This window comes from Homalodisca vitripennis, chromosome 1, assembly GCF_021130785.1.
Source record: "Homalodisca vitripennis isolate AUS2020 chromosome 1, UT_GWSS_2.1, whole genome shotgun sequence".
NCBI classification, from domain to species: domain Eukaryota; kingdom Metazoa; phylum Arthropoda; class Insecta; order Hemiptera; family Cicadellidae; genus Homalodisca; species Homalodisca vitripennis.
Window position 1 is genome coordinate 75683488 of NC_060207.1, and position 26873 is coordinate 75710360.

At 35.1% G+C, this 26873-nt stretch overlaps 1 protein-coding gene across 1 annotated transcript in view; it reads left to right on the forward strand.

Annotated features, from left to right (window-relative positions):
- Window positions 1-26873, forward strand: part of LOC124364874 (cold shock domain-containing protein E1-like) — a 128290-nt gene that overhangs the window by 23210 nt on the left and 78207 nt on the right. Inside the window, exons 6-7 of the mRNA XM_046820670.1 lie at window positions 18800-19029; window positions 25335-25596. Of these exons, the coding sequence (XP_046676626.1) occupies window positions 18800-19029; window positions 25335-25596 (492 nt within the window). The remainder of the gene's footprint in view (window positions 1-18799; window positions 19030-25334; window positions 25597-26873) is intronic.

A 26873-nucleotide genomic window follows, 5' to 3' on the forward strand; every position in this document is an offset into this window, starting at 1 on the left:
GAGCAGGCATCTCTTTCCAAGTCATTCCGCTACCTAAAGCTGCCATGAAAGCTGTCCGCTACCACATGAAAGGGAACAGCCGCTCAGAGCTCCACTCTCACCCATAATCACCACATCGCTGCGGAACAAAATGTCTTCTCCATTCCAGATGCCTCAGGTTCCATCTCCACCAACAAGATGGCCTCTGCGTCACTATGACTCTGTGTGGATGAATAGCCTACACACCTGAGCCAACAATTGATGTGCGTAGGAAATTTAAGGTAAGGAATAATGGACCCGTTAATATCCCTGCTGGGGCCACCAGCTCCATAGATTAAAAAAGAATTATTCTTAATTTGTGTGTTGTGGATGCAATTGTTAAACGTCACCAATAAGTATTCATGACTCGCAAATTGGGTTGATGTTACTATTAAGGAAATGCAAATATTCTGTCTGGACTTTTCTAATTAATGTGGGAATAATTGTGAGAATGAAGAATATCAAGCAAGAATGAGTTATATTGGTCATTATCGAGCAATAAGGTTATGACTTTTTTTCCTCACAACACAAGTGCTTTCAAGCTATCCTTCTAATGCTGCTCATCTTGAATCACCACTACCTGGGTACTACCCTTGTGTGAAGTTTCATGAATAGGTTGATGGATTGAGCAACAGATCAAAGATTTATTTATTCCAGACCAATAAGTGTGCATTGATGAAGGAATGATTGGTAGAAGAACATGTGTACCTATTTCCAATACATGCTGATCAAGTGCCACTCACGGTTTCGTAAAAAAAGTTAGAACTTTGTGATTTTAAACTAGGTCATGTGCTCCAAAGTGTGTTTTATTCTGGTATGAACTTTTTGGCTGGAGACCAGTTTGCTTTCACCTATAAAGTGATAAGGGAGCTGTTGGTTAAATGTAATATGTTTAATTATAAATACCATCTGTTTACGTGCAACTTTTATACTAAGTTGCCTCTGGAACGTTGGTTGTGTAAATGCAATATCTATTGGCACAATCAACAAGTGAAGAACAGAGTTGTCAAGAACGGTGAAGCAAATTGCAGTAGATGTGAACCACTGTATTGTAGGAAGGGGAATGTCCTGTTCGTGAAGTACAAGGAACATGCCACAGTGCACCTCATCACTACTGTGTTATGCTGAAAATGTTCCAGTAGTAATCAGACCATTGGTAATTCATGATTACAATGAACATACTGGTAGTGGTAATTGTAAGGATAAAAGTATTTATCACTTGACATTATTTTGCTAAATGCAAAGTACTGGAAAAGAATAGTGTATAACTTTATTGACATGGCCATTTTAAATTATATGTTCTGTACAAGCTTATCATCCAAAATCCTATAACCAGAAGTGAATTTATGGATAGACCTGTCATAGCCCAAGACTACCCTGCTAGCCCAATTAAATAGCCTTGAAGCCAAAATAGAGGAGCTGGAATACAATGAATCAAAACATATCTCCAATATGGAGTCACTACAAGGAAAAATATCCGAACTTGAAGCACAGCTAACGAAAGAAAAACAATGCATGATTGAAGCACAGGATATTTTTGAAGAAAATGACAAAAAACTCTCTGAAGTGATATTTGAGTACGAAATAAAAATTAAAGACCAAAAGAAACAAATTGCAATGCTGAAAACGCAAGTATCTTATGGAAATCACACAACAGCACAACATAGAAATGTAGAAACCCAAACTGAGCTCTCTACTGATCAGACCAACTCCTCCTTCCCCCCTTCCACCTCACCCTCCCTTCTCCTAGAAATTGGCAGTTTTAAAAAAAGTCACACTTCACTTGAAGAGAAATTCTCAAGCTTAGAAGCATCCATCAAGAATTTATTAAGAATTAGAAATGGCAAAGAAGAAACCTCTGAAAGGAAAATACCAAGGCACAAACACAAAACTAATCCCAAAGCCAAATATAGTGCCTCCCTTAAAGTCCAGAAGACGAAAGCATCCATCTCCCAGGCTGAGCACCCTACCAGTAAGCCCATCCCCGAAATAGCCCAACCAATTCATTCCAACAGCAACAAAGAACATCCTTCTTTCACCAGTACTGCAAACTTTACAAAGAAACTATCACCCCCTATAACAGCCATCATAAGGCCTTCAAGTCAGACTACAGAGGATTTCTTTAATGAACACATAGAATTCTTTAAAAGGAATATGCAAATTAGCTCTACAACTCATCAAATAACACCTAAGGCAAGTAACCAATGCTCAACAGCTTTTCTAGGTCAAGCTCCAAACCAACAACACACTTTTTTAGAAAAAACCAAGACAAAGATTGTGAAACCATAGTACAAATATTAAAACCAGTAACAGGAAAAAGTAAACAACACAAATTTATCATTGCTCACCAAAACATTGATGGCCTTCAGAACAAAATCGAGAGACTGACACACTTCCTACACAGCTCTAATCCAGACTTAATAATTCTTACAGAACACGGCTTAAGTAGTCAAAAGTTGGAAAACACAAGAATCCCTGGCTACAGTCTACTAGGTGGTTTTACCAGACAGCAACACCGGAAAGGTGGAGTGGCTGTTTTTGCTAGCTTAAGACTAAAATCAAGATTACAGTAGTATCAATATCAAGTAATACATCGGAACTCATTTGTGAAACGATGCTCCTGAAAATTGAGCTGAGACAAGGATTTTTACAACTGCTAAGCGTTTATAGACCACCCTGCAGCAACTTAGAAAATGCAATAGACATTTTATCAGCTGAGCTTGACAAAGTTGTAGCCATTAATGACATGGTACTGGTGATGGGGGACGTGAATGTAGACAATCTTATTGAAAGCAATGACAGAAGAAACCTGGATGAAATGCTCCTTAGCCATGGCTTGAGCAGACTTCATCTACCCGCAACCAGAATAACAAATCATAGCCAGACCTCTATAGATTTTATATGCACGAACATAAAAGAAACGGATATAGCTACCAAAATAACACAGACAGGCCTCTCAGACCACACAGCCCAACTATGCACGATTCTCACAGATTCTACGAAACAGCCACTGACCCAAACAAAAAGAAGACAGTTTAACGCAAGAACAGTGCAAGAATTGAAGCACAATCTGGAATCCCAAGACTGGACTAAAGTCACTCTCACCGAGAATGTGGAAACTGCTTATAAAGCATTTAGTGGAATTTTTCAAACCGCATTGAACATAGCATGTCCACTCAAGATAGTAAAGAAGAAAAGAAACCCCTACAAAAATATATGGGACAATGAAAGTCAAGCCCTAAAATTATCATACTTAGAAGCACTGAATAAACAAATCATTACTGGCCACCCTGATGACAAAAAAGAAACAGCTCGAAGAAAAAAATGTTATGATATAAAACTCAAAACTCTTCGTAAACAGTGCAACTCTTCATTCATAGAACAGTCGGACAACAAATCAAAAGCTGTGTGGAATGTAATAAATAATGAAAGAAAAGAAAAATCTTCAAAAAACCCACTAGAATGCCTAAAAATAGAGGAAGAAATCGTTGACTCTCCAATAACTATTGCCAATCATTTAAATTACTTCTTTGCTACAGTCACTGACCGAACACTCCTCAGAAATGGAACATCGACACCTGTAATAGCACCAAACAATAACAACCAAACACTTCAAACACCAAACCTAGCCTTCTCTGAAACCAACAAACAAGAAATTGGAAAAATCATTGACTCTTTAAAAGCAAAAACATCAGCAGGGGAAGATGAGATCTCATCAAAATTGATCAAACAGTGCAAACACGAAATAATCACCCCACTGACTCACATCATTAATAAATCACTTTCACAAGGAATATTTCCAAATGAACTAAAACTCGCAAAAATCTATCCGAAATTCAAATTTGGAGCAACAAATGAAGCCACCAGCTACAGGCCAATTTCCCTAATCTCTACTTTTTCTAAAATACTGGAGCGAGTAATACTAAATAGACTACTGGGCCACCTCAAGCAGCATGATCTTCTCACCCCTAGACAACACGGTTTTATAAAAGACAGATCAACTTCAACAGCAATAGCTCAACTAATTGAAGAAATCATCGACAATCTGGAAAAAGGACAAATTGCAACAAGCATATTTTTAGATTTTAGTAAAGCGTTTGACTGCCTTGATCATGAACTCATACTGAAAAAGTTACACTCTCTTGGAGTTATTGACAAGGAACTTGACTGGTTTAAGAGCTACTTGAGCAACAGGGAACAAGTAGTTGAACTTACTTACTTGGAAAAAAACACTGTGACGAAAGTAAAATCTAAGCCACTACCAGTAAGCAGAGGAGTACCTCAAGGCTCCGTGCTTGGACCCGTCTTGTACATTCTCCTAACAAATGACTTCCCAAATTATCTCCAAAACTACTGTGAAATTGTAATGTATGCTGACGACACAGCTTTGATTTTAGCAAATAAGAACAAAGCTCAGCTAGATATAGACTCCTTTGTTGCATATAATGTGGCTAAGCAATACTGCCACCTCAATGATTTAGTCTTAAATGACTCAAAGACCCAACAGTAATTGTTCTTTACACCTAATCCAAACCAATATAACGGGCTCCCAGAAATAACTACAATTAAATCAGGAAAGTACCTTGGTCTAACTGTTGACCAAAACCTCTCATGGGAACCTCACATCAATCAACTCTGCCACAAACTTAATAGTAGCCTGTATGCAGTGAGAAGAATAAAACAAATCAGTAGCCCTCAAGTAGCTTTGACAGCATACCTTTCCCTATTTGAATGTCATCTTAGATATGGACTGATAGCCTGGGGAGGTACGACAATTGGAAATCTTAAAAGGGTGCTCGTTATACAAAAAAGGGCTGTCAGGACTCTAAGTGGATTAGGACCAATGGACTCATGCCAAGCAGCTTTCAGACATCTAGGAATACTGACGATCATAGGACGCTATATCCTAGAGACAGACTATCTTATTTGCCACAAAAACAGGGCACACAAGAACTGGCGACATCCACCCCTACAACACCAGACATAGAAACAACTTCCTCCTTGACCCTCATCATCTGACTCTGTTCGAGAAAAAACCATCGTATAAAGGAGCCATGTTCTTTAACAATCTACCTGACTACCTAAGAAAGCTTCCAGAGAAGAACTTCAAGACCTCCTTAAGAAGCTGGCTGCTGGAGCATCCATACTACAGTGTCCAGGAATTCCTTCAGTGGAGGACAAGCGCTTTGTAATTTACATACACTGACTCATACACTGATTGTGACATAAACACTGACCTTTGTTCTATTCTCTAAGAATATGTTCAATAAAGATATATTCTATTCTATTCTATTCTATAGCTTTGGTTGAAAGTGCTCCTTGACTTCTATTGGTAGCTCAAACTCGTGAGGACTCGGATCATTGTTGGAAGTTCTTCATAATAAAAGATAAAGAGTTTGCACTGTCTGTTTTCAAGAGTGGTTAAATGCATTAAGAGAACAACATACTGGTGTCCACTTTGTAATGCTCCCAACATTGAAATACACTGCTATTGCTTCCATAAGCTGAACCACCAAAGTGCCTGTACCCAGGAGCCTGAACCACCCCTGAATTCTCAACCTCGATATATTCTCACAAGTCATGATTCTCTTCAGGTGAATCAGACTACATCGAAATATTTATTATAGCCTATCTTTGTAAATACTTTACTATGGTCTCACTTTAATTAGTTTTTGTAAATAAATTTATATTTTATTTTTATATTTGATGCAAACTATTTATGTGTACAAAAATGTTTTCTTGTAATTCATCAGTTAATTTAACTCTAGGATGACCAATAAAGTACTAATATAAAGATTCTAGCAAACTTAAGATAAGCAAATAAATGATGACTATTTTTATAATTGTGAAGCGTTGATATTGGTACTTTTCAGATTTTATATTTTTTGAAATAAATTATAACAAGTATATATTTTTTGTTTTTAGCATAACATTTTGATACAAAATTAATATCTTGAAATTATAATATGGTTATTTAGAAAATTTGTATCATCTGTTGAATGAATTTGAGTCTAGAATTTGAGAATGACATTGAGTCTAGCTCAGTCCGCCGAGCTGATAACGTCGCTCCGCTACGCTGCCACGCGATAAACCCGCTCGAGCACGCCGCAACGTGTTGTGCCGAAAACCAGTGCTTACTAGTGTTTTTCGTATTTTTATGTCGTTTTGTGAACTTTACTGATAATGTCGTCCAACTGCGGTGTCTGTGGTAATCCTTGTCAAGTTGATGATATCAATTCCAGCGTGAAATGTGCCGGCAGGTGTGAAAAATTCTTTCATACTAATTGTATAAAGGATGATTTAGAAGGGAAGAAAACCCGCTCTGGTCGTGTAAAGAATGGAAGAATGGAGGAATGGAAGTGTAAAGAATGTCGTAGCACCTCATCAACCCACAGCAGTGTTAGCTCAGTTTCTACTGCGTTAACCAAGGACTTTTTGATTAGAGTTCTAGAGGAGTTTAAAGCGGATTTTTTTCGTGAGCTAAAATCCTATAAGAATGAAATGGAGGAGCTCTCTAATTCAGTTAGATTCATCTCCGACAAACTCGATGAAGCAAAGAACTGTATGAAGGATATGTCAGCCCAGTTCGCGGTTATAAGGAAAAATAACGAAGAACTTAGAGCAATTAATACTGATATGACGAAGGAAGTGGTGGTTTTGAGAGACAGAGTGAGATCTATTGAACAATACTCAAGAAGGGACAACATAGAAGTCAGTGGTCTGCCTGTGACGAAGAACGAAGATGTTGTCAGCCTCGTGAAAGACGTCGCAGCAGCCGTCGACGTAATGATTCGGGAGGATGACATCTCGACAGCACATCGGGTGCCGTCGTTCAAGAAAGAACGTACGCCATCGCTCATCGTAAGATTCGCCCGAAGATCGACACGAGACAGCATCCTCGCCAAGTACAGAGAGAAGAGAGGAGGAATGACTGCACGTGATGTCAACCCTACTTTCCCCCAACAAGGGTTGTATATTAACGAACACTTGTCCCCTGATAACAAGGTATTTTTATCCAAACTCAAATCTAAATGTAAGGATATAGGCTACGCCTATGCTTGGTGCAGGGACGGGAGGTTTTTCGTGAGGAAAACTCAGGGTGACAAATACAAAAGAGTTGACACCTATGAAGAACTTGATAAACTTAAGTAAACTAAACCTTATCTCCTCTATCGTACGAGAATTGCTTTTTAAATTGTTTATGTTTTGGTTTTCTTTACTTTAACTTGATATATTTACGTATATACATACTATCTGTTTCTTTTTAATACTTTTATGAACTCAAATAATAATTTGCCCCCTTCATCTAAATTAAATTTCACAGAATTTTTTAATCAGGAAAATGATTTTACTATTATATACACAAACATAAGGAGTATGAGAGCAAATTTTGACAGTTTCCTAGTAGAATTGCACCATGTTGAACGAAAAATTGATTTTATAATATTAAGTGAAATTTGGATTACTACTGAGGAATTGTGTATGTATAATGTTCCCGGTTACAACCTTTTTGCACAGTGCAACAATAATTACAGGGCAGGTGGTGTCATATGTTATGTTGACAATAATATAGTTTGTAACAGGTTACAAGTAAATATAACATCAGCAGATGCCCTACTTTTAAATATCAAATTCAACCAATATTTTTTCAAACTCTTTTGTTTATATAGAATCCAAAGTTTTAGTGAAACAATATTTTTACAAGAATTATCCAACGAGCTTGATCTTCAAAAAAACAATTTATTGTATATAGGTGACATTAACATTGATTTATTAGGTAAAAATAGTATATCAAATAGTTATCATAGCTTACTAAATAATAACGGTTTTATATCATTAATAAACTCTCACACTAGAATACAAAATTTATCTCAAACATGTATAGATCATATTTTTGTAAGAAGTAGAAATATAAATGGTTTTGATGGTTCTGTTTTTGACAAGGGTGTAACTGATCATTGTATTTTGGGCCTCTCTTATAAAAGTAATAGCCAAAATTTTCATAATTTTGAGGTGTTAAACTCACGTAAAAACACATTATTAGAGAAAAACTTTATTGATTTCAATTTGGTTAAAGCAAACTTGTCGCTGGTTAATTGGGATGAAGTATACTTAGAACACAATGTAAACACGTCTTATGATAAGTTTTGTAACATTTTATGTAGATGTATAGATAAAAGTAGTAAAACTGTTACGAGTAGTTATAAGTTCTTAAAAGCTAAGTCACTAAGTCCATGGATTACAACAAACATTTTAAACAAATTAGATAGACGGAAAAAATTGTACAAAATTTACAAAAGAAGACCTTACGACTTGGCGTTTTCCAATTACTTTAAGAGATTCTGTTCAGATTTAAAAACACAAATTGTTATTACTAAGAACAACTTTTACTCGGATAAACTGATTAGCTGTAACGGAGATTCATCCAAACAATGGAAAATAATAAATAACTTGACTGGCGGGAATTCCAATAAACACGTGGAGAATATTGAGTTGATAGACGGAACAGTTATCGGTGAGCCGAGTGAAGTAGCTGATAAGATCAATGACTATCTTATCTCTATACAGGCTGACCAGCCCAGAGCGGTGCCGTCTGTGAACTTGCCACCGTTACCTGCTTACCCACATTCTTTCTTTATAACACCGACAACTGAAAATGAAGTAAAAAACATTGTAAAAGGCCTCAAAAATAAAAAATCTACTGGCTTTGACAACATAAAAGTGCAACTGTTAAAATTTATTGTCAACGAAATTGCACCTGCATTAGTATACATTGTTAATAATAGTTTTAGTAAGGGATTTTTCCCTGAATGTCTAAAACTAAGCTCCGTAGTGCCAATCTTAAAAAGCAGTAATTCTATAAAAATAGATTCACTTAGACCAATAAGCCTATTGTCAGTTTTTTCTAAGTTAATTGAAACTATTATGTTGGTTAGATTACAAAAATATCTTGATAGGTTAAATTTCTATAGTGCTTACCAATTTGGCTTTATAAAAGGTAAATCCACTGAGGATGCTTTAATAGCAGTAACGGAAAAAATATATAATAGCCTTAATTGCAAATTAAAAACCGCTGGACTCTTTGTTGACTTTAAAAAGGCCTTCGATCTAGTGGATCATGACATTCTATTAAATAAACTAGAAACTATTGGAATAAGAGGAATTGCATTAAATTGGTTTAGGAGTTTCCTTGTGGGTAGAAAACAGCAAGTAAAAATAGCAAATGTTTATAGTGCTCCAAAATTAGTAGAATCTGGTGTGCCACAAGGCTCAGTTACCTCTGCAGTTTTATTTCTAATTTTCATTAATGATTTGCTTAATCTCAATTCTCAAGGTAAAATCAGTGCTTTTGCCGATGATATTGCTCTTTTTTATTCCCACAGGGATTCTCTTGGAATTGGTGAACTAATAAATAATGATCTGTTGCTGTTAAGAGAGTGGTGTTTAGCAAACCGAATGCAGGTCAATGTAGACAAGACCAAATACATATTTTTTGATTTTTATGGTTTTAACATACCTGTTCCTTTAAAATTTCATTCAAGGTTTTGTAATTTACTAAATTGTAACTGTAAACCTTTAGAAAAAGTAAGCAATATTAAATACTTAGGAATTATATTGGATGAAAAATTTACATTTGAATCTCATATTACGAATCTGCATAGTAAAATAAGGTTGTCAATTAGAAAGTTTTATTTTTTAAGAAATTTTTGTAGCATTGGTCTTCTGAGAGCACTTTACTTTGCACTGGTAAACTCAAGACTGCAGTATGGGCTGGTATGTTGGGGAGGTACTTATAAATACTTAATAGAAAAATTACGAACAACTCAAAACTACTACTTAAGAATAATTTTAAACAAACGTAAAATAGAAAGTTCCTTCCCCCTTTTTCAACAACTGCACATATTACCAATTCAACATCTTTTCATTTTTAAAGTTCTTAGGATTTTTTTTATCAGAAGTGGAAATATGGGAACTGACAACTTGTATTATAACACTTGATATGTTTTAAATAAGAATTTTCGGCTTCCTAAGGTAAATAAGTCAATTTTTCGTCACTGTTTTCTTTATTTAGGCCTTAAATTATACAATCAACTTCCACCCAGTGTAAAGAATAGCTGTTCCGTAAGCGCATTCTGCAGGAATACAATTACCTGGCTTTCTTCTATTCATGATGTTAACTTCCTATTTAACGTTATTGCATAAATGTATCCTTTCTGTAACTTCTAGGAATAATTTAAGTATTTTATTATTTGCTCTTCATGGCCATCTTTTGTTCTACTTTTTTTGCTTATGTTATGTAATTGTCCTTAGTTGTCTTTATTGTCTTTTACTGTCCATGATTTGTCCTTATATAGAAGCCTACATAGAATAAAAAATAATCAGTTTTCGCTTCTTACTTTATATAAATAACCATAGATGTAAGTTTATACAGATACTGCAGCTGTAAGCGACATGCATTTTTTCTTGAGACGCTAGACTCAACGTTTTAGTTTTGTTATTCAGTTGTATTTTATTTTTATTATAGCTGGTCACATTACTTGTAAAAGTGACCAGTAATATTTCCAAACGATTTACAAGTATTGTATTATTATATAAAAAAAACTGGAAATAAATCATTTATCATTTATCATTTATTTATTATTACTTATTTACCATTTTTTGGACCTAAAAACCCAATGTCAGTTTTCAGCACTATTTTGGGGGGTTTTACAATTTATAACAAATCGGTTACATTAACTTGTTGTCCTCTGTATTTTCTATATAAAAATATGGTTTTTATAAGCAATATACATGATTTAAGACTGATTACAATAAAACTGGATACGGTTTAAATAAAAGTGATGTTTTTAGTAATTTTATAATGTTTTCTATTGATATTAACGTAGTAAAACAACTGGTATAAGCATTAAAAAAAACAAACTGTTTCTATAGTATCTTGGATTGAATTATTTACTATTTTCTTATGACCGTCAGATTTTGATGTTTGAAAAACAGAAATATTTTTCTTCAGTTTAAACAGGGACTATTAAAAATTTCATTCCATTAAGATTTTTGGTTTCAGATTCATAATCTATGTAATATACAGATTGAAAAAATGTATAACACTGTAGGACTGTAGCATATTATGTGTAATCTATAAACAAATAAGTGAACCTCTGCACAAAAGCAAAAATCTACCTACCACCCATGGAAATTCTGATTGCCATTTCTGGATTAAAGAATCTGATGATGGGGTACCAAACCCCAAAGCTTGGCTAATCTAGTATTACAAGAAAAGAAGTGTGAAGAATGAACAAGTATTGTAACCTTAATTATTCAATTTATTTCTGTAGAAGTTTTTGACTAGAAAAATGTTACTTACATTAGTTACTTACAATGAGACTGACTATTGATATTACACATTGATTTCAACACTGTATAGTGATCTCAAAGAACTGACACAGGAAATAGATCCTGTGTTCAGCTTAGCTTAACAACGGTTGGTCCACATATGGAATGCTTTCATTAAATGGGATAACCTGCATTTGCTTAGTTTATGCTTTACTGTAGCATAAATTAATATTACATAAAGTTAAATCCATACCATTATTAATCTCCTTAAGCATACAATAGAAAGATCCCTTCCAATCACTGACTTTGCATAGGTCGTCACCTGAAACACCAACTGGCCAAAATTTAATTTTTCTAGAGAATAAAAACAAAATTAAACATCATTGTAAAAATTTTTCATGAGCAATAATTGTAGTCATGGATTAATTTACATGTCTATTTTCTAGTCATAAAGGGTCAATACATCATATGGTAAAATCTTTCAGATAGTTTTGAGCCAAGGCCTGGAGAAAGTTTGGCAGTTATGCCACAACATGTTTCAGGGTGGCCACCCGACCAGGAAACCTGGAATTTGTCCGAGAACCGGGAAAATAATGTTTCCGTTTCCAAGAAGTAATAAAATAAAGATATAATTTGACAGCTTCTTGAATCAAGAATTGGTTAATCACGAAACATCGTATTTTACGCGACGTGGCTCGTGAAATTGTGAATGAAGATCAACGTATGTTCATGAGCTACATCTGACGCCGGTTGATCTAAGGTTACCTCCACTGGTGTAGTCAGTTTATCTTTGTTAGTTCTACTCCTGTGCCGTGGCAAGCCTCCGTCACCCAACCCCCAAAATCTAGCAATGCATTGTACAATTAAAATCGGCCGACCGATCGTTTCTGACTTTGGCACTAAACGAGTGGTATGCTTTGAGCGGTAATGCGGCAGAGCGGTAGTAACCACAATACAAACGGGTTTTTATACTTAAGTAGTATTCAGTCGCCAAAGTGGAGTCTCTGGACGAAGTTGTCCAACTCTTATTCTTTAAAGAAAATAGTGTTTTGGAAAAACGTGTGTTAGATAGATAGCACAGGCCTAAAATGTATAGTGTTATAAACAGGCTTCAGAATTCGGTTCGTTGAATAATATGTTTGACTGTTTGATAAGAGGTGCAGCCCTGGTTTTTGAGTACTCCAAAATGTCAGTTGGATATATACAAAGCTTAATAAGATACCTTTTGGAGAAGAAAGTAGTGGGTTAAAGTTCATCTGAGGTGCGATTATTGCTTATTGAAAACATTTACAAAAAGTAACATCGAGAAGGGGGCGTTTGCGTTGTGTTTCACAGCAATGAGAGACTGAGCTGAGGGTTGAGCGGCAGGAGAAATATCAATGTTCAGAATTGGCAGCCAAGGCCTCGGTTGGTCTATGAATGATTGCTCCTCACACACGTTCCGATTGTCATCAAATTACTTAGGTTAAAACAAAGGAAGTGATGTTATGTTTTGATATCACGGTCACATCCAAATCTCGACTGAACTGCGTTTACACCGGCAAAAAATGGCACAAGTTTTGTGTCCAACTTAACATCTAAATGGGCACAAGAGCTCCCACGAGCGCTACCAGTGCCGGACAGTTGGTTACAAGAACTGGAGAACAGTGTCGGCTATTAGAATTTCAATTATAAACATTGCAGAGACATCACTGTCGTGTGTGAACAGACTTCGTCCTGACTCTCGGAACAACCAGTGATACAACTGTAGCAAGTACCTGCGACAGTTATCGTGAGTAAAAGTGCTTATATTGTTCACATTATGCTACAGTAGTTGTGCAAATTCTCTCGCAACTTTACTTTTCAGTTGCCTACAAACAGCAGACGGCCAGCTGATCGAATTAGCCACACTCATCAATTTTCATCGTCAGAGCAGCATTGGTTGGACGACGGCTAGAAATCCCATCAGTTCTCCGGTCAGCTATTTACCGGAACGACTTCTACGCTCAAGAGCGATTCGAACTGTTCAAACCAGATAGTCTTACGTGCATGAGGATCTTTGTCATGTTGTTTCGTAGTCCATGACTGTAATCCAACTGACTGAGTCTGTACTGTCTATTAGTGGACAAAAACGATCGGTAGTACTCAAATTACCGAATGGTGAAACATGTTTTTGTAGTTCTTTGTGTAAAACTATTTAGAAATATATAGCAACAGATAACGTAATTTATAAATAATATTATTATTTAAGTAGTTTTTTCTGTGTCTATATTTTTCAATGCTAGCGTGTCTGCTGGATCTATGCGTGGACTTTAGCTCCTTGATAGTAAACAGACCACTGCTAATGCGTATTTTATCCGTACGTTGTACTTTGCGTAGTTGTAAATAAGTGTAGTCTCTATAAATATACATCTATACATTTACCTAAATGTAATATATTCTGGAAGCCCATTTTATAACTACTTAAATCTACTTATTTCTATACTTATTTCTACTACTTAAAAAGGAAAAATGACTTGGAATTTTAAATATATTAATTTCCCTGTATCTCTGCAAATTCCTTTGAAGTGACATGGTATTCTTATGCTTTCTCCTCCCCCACAAAAGATAAATTAATTTAGTAGAGTTCAGGTAAAAGTATTTGGTTTATTTGTTGATTGTACTGAACCGACCTTGTGTACCGGCGAAGTCATTGTCTCGTACCGAAAGTTCGTCCACTGCTAGACCTCTGACCCGCAATACTGGGCTGCAGTCTGCCCTACGGTAACGCTGTGGTGGTATTTATTTGTTATCTTTGTATTTCCGAATTGGATACATGTATTTTCTAAACAGAAAGGAAAGTTATTAGGTATACACAATGTTATATCGACACATCGAAAGACACAGAGGTAAAAACTATGGAGCTTAAAATAGGTGATAGAGATAAATCGTCACCGAATTTCTTGCATATCGCTAGCGATGAAATGCTAGAGCACCGCAGCTTTGTGGTATTTGTTGCAAATACTGCTAGTGACAATAAAAAATCATCGTTGCACTTGGTGTAAGGATTAAATACAGTACTGCAGTCGTCTATTTGGTTTAAAAATCGACTAGATAATCGGAAATGTTTGACCGGAAAAACCGGGAATTTGAAAAGAGGTTTTGAGTGACCACCCTGTGTTTGGAATAACAAATTATTATGTTATTGGCTTCAAATTTTTCCAGGCCTCTTCTCATACAAAGGATTCCCTAAAATCTGCTCTCACTGCCACTTAAAAACAATCCCTTAATTTAAAAATTTACTTGTCAATCCTAAAATCCTGATCCTAACACACTTCATAGTACAAACAATTCCAATACAACCCAAGGTGGCTGTAGTGTAATAAGTGGCTACCAACACAATTGTATAAACTATCACTTAGAAATAAAGTAAAATAAAGATGTCTTATTTTACCAGGCAAAGTTAGGGCTAAGAAACCCTCTCTAACACTTAACCTGGGGACCAATGGCTTAAAGGTGACTTCCGAACCACCAAATATGTAATCTATAGAATATAAAAACAATTCACCTATAGATATTCATAGTTACTCATTGCCAGGTGTTTTTATATACCAGAATAATAATATTGTTAAAAATATTAATTTAATTCAATAAAGTAAAATCATTTATGTGCTGAGTAGGTTAGTGACATTGGAAAGAACAATGGCGATGAACATGGGATCTCAAAATGTATTTTTTTAAACATTGAACAATATTTAAAATGGTTACGAGATAATGATTTTGGTATGGTGATCCATTTAAGCATTTTTTTTAATGCTCTCAGACATGTTTGTAAAGTAATCGTAAGTACTAATCTGCTCAAACATAAGTATAAATAAAGTTTTGTTATTTTTATATAACACACATAAAATACATATTTTTTATCTTAAATACATACATGTCTTTTATGTATAAAAATATAGCTTCACTACAATACAATTTTAAAAGCCTATAACACAATTCAGTTCAACATTATTGTTCCAAATTAATTCAAATGCAATAATGTGTTTGATTTTTGAGTAATGGCAGCAAGTATAATGGCAATGTACGTGTGTTCTTTGTGTCACAAGGAGTCTGACACATTTATGCATGAAAATAGAAAGTAAGCATATGTTACATTGTTTTGTTTGTAACATTTTATAAATATACATAGACTAGATAGTTTTTTATTTATCATTGACAAATAAATTTTTAAGATTTAAAACCAGCAGAACTATTTTGTTATTTGAAATATCTATTATGTAATTTGGTTGTTTTTAGTATTTTTAGATGGTCATGAATGATTCAATACTTATGAATATCCATGATATGATTGTGGTGGTGGCCGCTTATTATATTGCAGCCTCCCAGGTTCATTCCATGCAGAATATGTCCCATAAACCAATCTACTGACACCTTCACATGCTCATCAACAAAGGAGGTATTTAAGATAAAAGAACACAACACATTTAGACACAATATACAGGTCTCACAACCAATCGCTTAAGAACAAGAATGAATGGCCACAGATAAGATATTAAAGTACAGTAGAACCTTTCATATCTGACCTTCCCACATGCGACTCCTCCTGATATCTAACCTAATATCCAACCGAGACTTGAAAAAGTGACTTATCTACACTACAGTATTCTTTGTTTTTATGCCACAAACCCTCAGTTCAGTTCAGCCGTGGTTGTTTATGTGGAATGTGCTCTGACTACAATCTTGTACTGTTCTGTTTGTTAACATCTATACTATTTGTGTTTTTTCCCTATTCATGACTAAGGATTGTAAAGTGCTTTAATGTGAGGTTGCGTTTGTAACAATGGCAGCTCAAATGTAAACAAGTTTAAATGTTTCTCTGCAACAAAAACTTAGTGTTGGAATGATTGGACCATGGTGAGTTTGTTATTAAGCTAGCTTATGAGTTTGGGTGTAGGGGTGACAACGGTAAAGGACTAGCTAGAAGAGAAGCTGTAAAGATCTGAAAGTTTACTCAATGACAGTTGAGACAGATGATGCATTAAAAAGCAGAAAATGTTGAAAAAGCAAAACTGGAACTAGTTGATGAAGCGTTATGGATTTGGTTTTGTCAGGAAAGGCTCAAAGGAACACCATTGTCAGGTCCCATCGTAAAGGAAAAAGCCATAAAATTGCATGACAAGGTGGGAGGTGATCTACAAAGGTTTAGCACTAGTGAAGGGTGACTACATAAATGGAAATTGCGTCATTGCATACTACGTGTTATAAGTGCGGTGAAAAACTCTCACCTGATGATAATGCTGCTAATTTATAGAAAAATTTGAGAAATAGGTCATAGAACAGACACTTGTATATGAACAAGTCTATAATATAGATGAAGCTGGCCTAAATTACAGAATGCCTCCAAAAACCACACTTACTGCTAAAATGAGCCTGTGTTAGGAACAAAGCTTGCTACAGTCAGACTCACAATTACAACTTATAGCAATGCTGCATGAAGCCACAAAATAACAAAGCCGTTGTTCATCATAGGGAAATCTAAGAAGCCAAGAGCGTTTAAAATCTTAACATGGCAACACTTCCACTTTTTTATTGTAATCAATCATCTGCTTGGATAGAAGGTCATTTGTTTAAGGAGTGGTTTTTTTTGACGAATTTGTCCCCTCAGTTAAAAAAACATTTAACGTCCAAAAATTTCCCTAATTAATTGTTAAATGTTTTTAAAGCAGGGAGCTTGTGTTTTGCTTATAGTTAACGCTCCCAGTCACCCCTCTGAATCTGAATTAAAAAAGGAAAGACCAAGGCTTCATTTTTACTGCCCCACGTTACACCTTTTATACAGCTTATGGATCAGGGCGTCATCGAGTGTCTAAAGAGAAGAAAATATGTTGGCTCTCTCATGGGAAAAACAGAAGAAGGATGTAGCCTTTTTGAGGCAATGAGAATTTCAAATATAAAAGATTCCATCTATGTCATTGTTACAGCTTGGGATGAAATTAAACAAACAACCTTTCAGAAGGTTTGGAAAAAAATTTGGCCATCATTGAAACAGAAAGAACCTGAGACTGATCATGAGCTAACTTTGACAGAAGTAGATGTTCAGACAGACAAAACACGTTACAAAATCTACAAGTGTTTCAGCGTGATCTCCAGATGATGTAGAAGAGTGGCCTGCTGAAGGTAATGTTTTGGAAGTTACAGCCAATGAAGTACTCAATGACGATCAAATTATTGCTATTGTGCAGAGGAAGAAGAAATTGACTCGGATGAAGAGGAAACCACAAGTGACAACGTATTGAGTCATTCTGCTGCTAAAGATGTCTTCGACATTGCGCTGACATACATCAAGCAACATCCAAATGCAGCTCTGATGGATATGTGTGCAAAAAAAGGAGGGACACTTCCACAAGGTGAAGATTTACAAAATTGAAACAAAATTCCATTACTGAATTATTTAAACAAGGTACTGTATATACGCTTAGATTTTATTCACGCTTTTGTTTAATTTAAAAACTGTAAATGTTTCAAATGTATTCAGCAACATACAAATGGTAGTATTTACAAGTACAATAAAGTTGTTTGCTTATCGTAGTACATGTAGTTTTCCCTATCTGGAAAAGGTGTATTTTGCTCCTCCCTATACAGTGATAATAGTGTCTAAAATAATTGTGAATTGGCAACCCTGCTTTCTACATTGACTCTCCAACCCAAAGTGGACAGGCAACTAAAATGCTCTCTACTGGTCAAGAAAGATTACTGTGCAATCGAACATTTCTAAATATGCTTAAAATATACGTACTTTTGTGTGTTCTTTAAAATCAGTGGACCCTAGAAGGTAGTTTTTAATGTAAGCCGATTGATTTTCCTATCAACTAACAATAATCCTTGGTTTTCAGCTCAATTAATTCAAATTATTTTACTAATTTACTGTAAATTCACCATGTTATAAATACAAAAATGTTGACTATAGCCTATCTGGTAAGCATTTCACATAAGCAGCAAACATCCTTATATAATGAAATAATCTCAAGTCAATAGTGTACCACTTTTATGCAATTGGATTAAGATTTCAAAGTGACATTGCTGTCAATGGTGTAGTGGTCACTGGTGTCTTGTTGGAGTCTAGCAGCATGTAAAGCTGTTCTGTTGAAGAAATTGATTATTATTTTTGGGGAAATGTTAGTGCCAAACATGTGTAACATTTCTTCTATTGCAAAAACAGTTATTTTAAAGCTGCTCCTGCTTATAGACGAATTAATGGGTATTGATTATGAAACGGACAAATTGGGTATAACAGCTGCTTTTTACGATGTATTAATTTATTTTATTAAATATTTGGTACTTGTACTTTTTAAGTCAGAGTAGCGTATAATGGACTAATGGTATTTGGATTTTATGCTGTGACTTAATATTGTAAAGTACCAGATTCTCAGTTTAATGAAATTAGTGATTGTTGAGAGTGATATTAACAAAGAGAATTTTATATTAACAGGGCAAGGAGGTGGCTTGTAACATTACAACTCTGGCGCCGGGATCTGTGGTGTTTGAGGATGTAGCCACTGATATTGTGAAGGGTCAGGTCCTCAAGTCTGTGGACAGGGGCTCACAGGCTCGACACCAGAATGATCCTCTTCCTGGTCGCATCCGCTACAGAGCACCAGACCATTCGGAGGTAGAAATACCTTTTGGTGATAAGGACCAGAGAAGGGACTTCACGCTCAAGTGAGTTAATATGTTGTCCTTTCTTTTTTTTCCTTTACTGATCCAAGGTAATTGATAGATGTCTTGTACAAAATGCTTTGGTTCAAAATAATAATGGGACACAACATTTATAATATTTATATTAAAATCTTTTATTAAAGCCAATTATAATTGGCCAACGTACTTCAAAGGCAACCATAATTACTTAAATTTATATTAAGATATATTAAACAATTTACAAGTTCTCAAACCACTTACAAATGTCACATCCGTCATGAGGGTGGCAGAGTGCTGGCCAGTCCATTGTTCTTGTCTCTCAACAGAGCGTATTGCATCAGACAATGATCTGTGTCTGAGAATTGATTTATTTATATTTATAATTTAGTTTTAAATTTTAGTTATATTTAAATTTTTACTAATACAAAGATTGCCATCTATTTAGTTTAATTATTTATTCTCCATTAAGATTAATATACTTTTTCACATGTTAGAACTAATTTTCGAAGCACTTTCCACTCCGACTGAGGTAGCTCTAAAATACGTGTTTAGAATGCAGAAACAGCTTCTTCTGGAGTTGAAATTCTTTGACCACACAGTTTATTTTTGATGTGCCGGAAGAAAAAGAAGTTATTGGGTACCAAATCAGGGCTGTATGGTGGATGGCCCACCGTAAAGTCAAACCTCCTGGCTGATTAAAAATTAAATTATTTGAGCAGCGATGAATGTTTCCCCTCTTCTTTGACATTTTCCGAATTTCTCTTAACGACTTCTGGCAAACAAATGGTTGTGTATCATTCAGAGTTGACTGTCTTACATTGTTCTAATGTCATTGCTGCCACATAACTGGCAGTGCAAAAGAAACAGGCAACCATTTGCTTCGATGTGCTTCTTCCGCAAACAACTACTTTTGTTGGCTTTGACTCGTCTTGAAAGATCCATACAGTCAATTACTGTTTTTTTTTTGTTATGGATCATATGCATAGATTCATGACTTGTCACCTGTGTAGATGTTATATAGAGCATTTTATGCACCTTTATCACATGTTTTCAACATTACATCGCACCAGCCAACACAAGCCTTCTTTTGAGCATTGGTCAGGTTACGTGGGATCTAACGGAAACAAATTTGTTATGGCCAAATTGTCATGTATTAACTTAATGATGCTAGTCATATTAATGCCCAAAGATGCCTCAATCTCACAGTATGTCACATTACAATCTTGTTCAATCAGTTAAAGCACATCATTGATGTTTTTAGTCATGATGATAGATTTTGGACGGCCTTCATAGTTTTTGTCCTGGAGTGAACATTGCCCACGTTTGAACTCATATATCAGTTTCTTTACAGTGCTGTTGGATGGGTATTGTTATATAATTTATTAAGTTCATTGATGCATTCTTGTTGTGATAATCCATATAGAAAGTTACAAAAATTAATTGCAGTAAAATTTTCACGGTTCAATCCCTTTTTTTACTAGGGACTACACTATTCAATTAACTGCAAACAAAACTAATCACACTCAAATGACAAAATGTTGTGGTCGAGGTTATGTTCAGCAATGTAAAGTTTAAACCTGAAATGTCAGCTGGTTAGTGAAAGAGCAGTGTTGCCAAGATCAAAAATATAAATAGCAAACCTCAAAGAAAACATGTTATTCAAATTTAAAAAATTTTATTTTTAGCTATAAATTTAAAAACTAAAAAAATATGATTATATTTATTTATTTCTTGCTACATTGACTGCGGCAGATCTCTTTAATGGTTGTTGTCCATGGAAAGACATTGTTATAACCAATTTTAATATGGTTAGCAAATAAATAGTTATTACAAGATTTGGCAGTAATAATCTATTCTTGCTGAAGTACAAAACCTAATTATAGTCTATAGAGTGGGGGCACACACACACACACTCCCAAAAAGCCAAGGAATTTCAGCCAAACATTGTCTGCACAGGAGATTATGGCAACTGTTATTTGGACCAGGAAAGGATTTCTTGTTGATTTCTTAGAACATAGCACAACCATGAATTCTGCGAGGTACTGTAAAACCTCGCAAAAGTTAAGAAGAGCCATACAAAACAAGTGCAGAGGAAAGTTAAGTTTGAAAATGTTGTTTTTGCATGATAATGCCCGATCACACGCAGCAAATCGGACTCTAGGAGTTCTGGATGCTTATGGGTTTCTATATCTGTCTTGCAGTCCCGGACCTTACACCCAGTGACTACTACCTGTTTTCAGCGATAAAGACCTAGCTTGTGACGCAGCGCTTTGATGACAATCTGGAACTATGGGAGGGTGTGTTTACCTGGTTGAAGGTGGCAGAATTTTATAACGCTCGAATTTCAAAACTAGCTCACTGCTATGAGTGCCTAAATCGGTATGGTGGCTGTGTTGAAAAATAGTATTTTAGTGTCACTTTCAAATGTAGACACAATACAATATTCTCATCGTACTTGTACAAATCCAAGTAAACATAGAAAAGGGTGTAGCTAAACTCCCATTAGATATTCAATTTTATTACTATTTGGTTGAATGAGCTGTTGATTTTATACTTATGCAACAGGCTATAATATATGTAAGTTATAAGCATTTGAAATATATAGGATTTTTTACATTTTTAGAACAAGTTTAAAAATTTTGAATTTTGTTGTAAATTTTGAAAGCAAGACATTTTTTTAGTAGTCCTTGATTTGGTGTAGCTTTATAGACAATTTAATTCTGTACACAGGAAATTTTATTTTATTAATTTATTTTTGATATTAATTTTTTTTAGATTCCTGTTAAGCGTAACATTTGTAAACAAATTTTAGTTTGCACCCAAATAACCAGCGAACTTCTTAAGCAATTTAAATATGCAATTTTATTGCTTAGTTACTATGTTCTAACCATATTTAACCCTTTCGGGGCCAGGACCAAATATGAGATGTTGCAAAATTTTTTCACATCTTATATTCCCTTGTGACTAGTCAAAAGTGCCAGGCTAAAATTGGCGATTTTGCAGTCTCCTAGATTAAAATTTATAGTTTTTCATAAAAATTAGAGAATGACCTAAAAGTTGCACCAAATTACTCATATAGATATATACTATCAACAAAAAAATATATAGATGTAGTTTTAAGTAATTTAAAATTTTTAAAATAATGTTTTTAATAGATTACATGCAAATTTTTAATTTTTAAATTTTATTTTTTGCAAATAACAAGAAAAGGAAAAATAATTTTAGTGTGGGAAGCTATTTTATTATATTGTACATTTAGAAAGGAACAACCATACAAAATGTTGTGTTATTTCTCTCATAAATAAATTTGTTATGACACATTTTGTATAAATACGCATAATTGTATTTCGCAACATTTTATAAGTTTTAAAGCAACTGATTCTTACATTGCAAGAAACTTAAAATAAATATTCACGTTATGGATATACCGGTAAACATGTGATTGTAGGATCCATAAACAGTTAAAAAACACTATTTAGCTAGAAATATTTACACAATTTTATTTGAAATTTATTTACACTTTTTCTATTTACAAATGTGCTACTTACAATTTCATTCCCGTGAGATTGCAAATTGTCAGTCATTGTAACTACTACACACAATAGCTGAGCATGTAACAACTAAAACTACTAATAATTACAACCACAAAATAAAATAATGAAGAAGAATCCAGCATACAATAGTACGATTACACTAAAGCATAAAGAATTAAAAACAATAGATCGAGTCAGCTGATAATGTCACGTGACAATTACGAAATAAAAATGCATAGACCTCCAAAATAAAAATGATATTCATATTAATTATCTACAAATATATCAGGAAATAAAAAAACATAAAACTTTAATCATTTGACGTTGTATTTATTTAAGAAAACAAAGAATATCAAGGCGACTGTATATTGCCACCTGGCACTTTTCAGACGCGATCTATGGCGGCAATATATTGCCGCCTGGCCCAGAAAGGGTTAAGGATTAGAGCATTATTGTAAATTTTTCAATTGAAGGCTACCACAAAAAATGTATAGAAAAATGTGAACCTGAAATGTAATAAAATAACATAACATTTGACTTAACAAAATCGCACAAGATCCTTTAGTTTCATGTTTAGAAGAGAAACTCAATAACTCATTTTCACACTATATATAAAAATAATCTATTAACACTATATACATATTTTTGGTTCCAAACTTAATAGTTCTGTTTAGTGTGGTAGTCTTCAACACAGCCCTCGAGATGAAGGGTGAGCCCACACTTTTTATGCATCCAACGGACTTCTGATCTGACATTTTTGCTGCAACAGACCTTGCAATTACAAGTTGAGGATTGCTTCTTTGGTGTGGCAGGAATCAGCATTGGAAAGTGAGCCCATGTCTGTCTTGCACAAGGGGTTATCTTGTGACGGTTTTCCAGGACTGGTATTTAATGGCAGAGTGACGTTGTGCAAAATTTCTTCAATCAGATTTAGCCTTTAATTTATGCAGTTAGATTTATAGTTGTGCAGTATTCTGTAAATACAAATACTGTTAAAAACAGTTAAATCCAAAAAGTAAAATAGGTTTTCATGGTCTTTTTCATTATGGAAAAAGAGGCTGATCCTGTACATCAACTCCAAGCATGCCATTATTCTAGTCAGTGACACATATTGGTTTTACTACTTCAATAACCTCACCCTTTCTTAAAACTTGTTTAGTGACTGTAATTTTGATATCTTTGTGTACATTATATAAAACACATGTTGATAAAACATGCACAGGTATTTTGACTTGCCATTTTATAGCTAAGATTCCATTGTGGCCCCTACGAACAACCTCACCTGATTCCAGTTGAGTATAAAAAAGTCTTGTGGCATGTTTTGCCTTTTTGGATTTACATTCTTGATAACATGGGTGTTATCATTGACCAGGAGCCAACAACTTTTTGCTAAGACTTGGGGAAGTGTACCAGTTGTCTAATTAGATTGTATAGCCATTATTTAAAATTGGCTCGGAGAGCTGTAAAACTATAGCCTCACTGGTTAACACACTAGGTTTTTTTGTCTTCACCTGTATAAATATTCTTGAAGCCCCCACAATATCCACTTGATGACTCACAGATGTATCTATGTATAATTTTACTCCAAACCTAGCTCTCGTTTTTGTTAAATTGAATATAATAGAATAGAAATGTAGGTTCTTAATTTTACAATACCTTCATAAATGGCAACATTTCTGTCCATATTGTATGTAGCATACATCTTGTTTCCAGATAAGACAACACAGGTTTTAGTTTTATTAGTCTGTGATTGGGATTTGTGAACGCATCATCTGAGAAGAGTATGTATCAGGAAATTAGTCTAAATCTAACATAGGTCATTATTTCTGAGAAGATTTTCATTTCTACTATTATTGTGCTCCAATACATTTGAACAGAGGGTTTTCTTACTTGCCCCATTAGCATGTGTAGGGCAAAGTAAGCTTTTAGTACACCCCATAGTCACAGGTTTCCATGATTTTCCATCATGCTTTTTTCTTCTGACATCTCACAAACATTTTTGGGCCTAATAATTGGTTTCATTCAGTACCATATGAAAGAAACCTCCATAAGAATTCTGAATTACATTCAAGTGGAGTAAGATTTATCCCTAGCTTTCTAGCTGTTCTAGGATTCAAATCAAACTCCTCAATGTATGGGATTTTTTTTTTAAATATTGCACTCATTTTTCCATTCCCACAATTCCTTAGGCCTACTACTTTTGAAACCCTATCTGCTGTTAATCTACCTCTTTTCCTACCTCTACATCTTCCTACCACCATCCTAACTGCATTCCCTAGCTTAGGCCTATCTCCCTGGACAACCTCTTCTTCCTGTCCATCTCCTTCACCAACATATTCTAGGTCCTGTACCTTAACTCCATTATTATCAAATTCCTCATTACCTGCTTTCCTATCAACAAGCCCCCCTTTTATTATTTTGTCAATTTCATCCAACCCCAAAGCAACATCTGGTCTAACCTCTTCATAGTTCAAGTTTTCCTCATCTCTTACGTCGAAGTTTTCAAGTTCATCAAGCCACCCATCTTCACTTTAACTGTCACCACCATCACTAGAATCATCTGATTCAACTAGTAATTTGTCAATCTCACTTGAGAAAACTCAATTAAACTCATTAGAAGGCCCTGACATGTTTGCAAAGTTCAGACTACATTACCGTAATAACAACAAATATAAAGGACGTGAACTTCAAGAACATTTTATTTTTAGCACCTCTGTACTGATGTAATAAAAAAATTATTTAAAAGACTTCCTGTAAGTCTTTTGAACAATCTCTAATATATGGAGCCTTGTGCAGGCATGGAGACTGGGTACAATTTCGGATCGCCACAGACCGTAGAGACCAACTGCAGAGAGCCACCAATATCTCGCTGCTGCCCGAGTCGTTTGTCGTGTCTGGGGAGAAGCGAGAGCAGGGAGTCGTTGTTGCTCTGAAAGAGGGCTTTGGCTTCCTGCGTTGTGTGGAACGAGAGCCTCGTCTTTATTTTCACTTCAATGAAGTTTTGGATGTTGATCGAGACATTGCTATAAGCGATGAAGTGGAATTCACAGTTGTTCAGGTACTTAAGAGTAATAGTAAATAAATAAGAGTATAGGTTTATTCTAGAGCATTAAGAATATCCATTTCACACATTTTTATGGTTTGGTTTGTTATAAGTATTAGTTTCTGTAATTAGCTAGCAGTTAGCAAAGTTTATCACTCAAGGTGCTGGAAAAATGTCATCGCTTGTCAGCACATTATCTCGAAAACTAACTAACCTATAGACTTTAAATGATGCATGTCATTTCATGGAATTTGACTGTGCATTAGCAGAACTCTTATATTGGTCTATGGTTATTCATGATACCAGTGAGAAAATCACAGAACAATACATTTTTAGACAAACTTAAGTACAATCATGCCATTTTAAAAAGTGATATAGTAACACAGGGTTGCCACCCGACCAGAAAAAGAATTGGGATTAAGCCGGGAATCTTCCTGTAGAACCGGGAAAATCTCAGAATGGTCAGAATAGTCATCAAAATGGGGTCTCGGGGTGAAGTTGTCCAACTCTTATACTTGAGTGAGAATAGTATTTTGAAAAGACGTGCATAGATGAGATTACACAGGCTTAAAATGTACAGTGCTCACCCTATAAAAAGACTAAAATTCAGTTTGGTGAGTTTTATCATCTGTTTGACCTTTTTATAAGATATGCAGCCCCAGTACATCAGAATGTCAGTTGGATTTTTACAAGACCTGACACTTTGAAAACCTTAAGACACCTTTTGGAGAAGAAAAAGAAAATAGTGAGTTTACAATAGCAAGTAAAGCTTAGAAGGGCACTTTTGGGTCAGACATGATGCACAGCAATGGCAGATTGGTCTGAAGGCTTAGCGGCAAGTACCGCCATGCTATTCACATCTGTCGTGGTCAGTGCCTGGTGAGAATACAGTGCCAAATGTAGAATACAAATATTCAACTTTAAGTCGCCATTCTAACGCCTACTGCTTACCGCTCATATTGCGCCCGAGGTGTCAGTTTGGTTGATGAACTCATACACAAGTTGCGATTTGACGTTTGATCACATAGGTTAACCCATTGTGGATCGTATTGTTTTGGCGCACGGGCGCCAGCGGGCACGAATTAATGTACGGTCAGCGGCCGCACGAACAGCAATGGTGCGCCACATCGTATCGCTCGCTATTATATACTAGAAAATTCAGCTGTGAAGTTATTTGTTCAGATGGAACATGGGCCTGCTGGGGTATCCGTGATGTAGGAACAATAACACGTGAACATGGTTCTGGGGTGGCAGGGATGATGTCTGAATCATAGTCTAAATAAAGCGGCTCG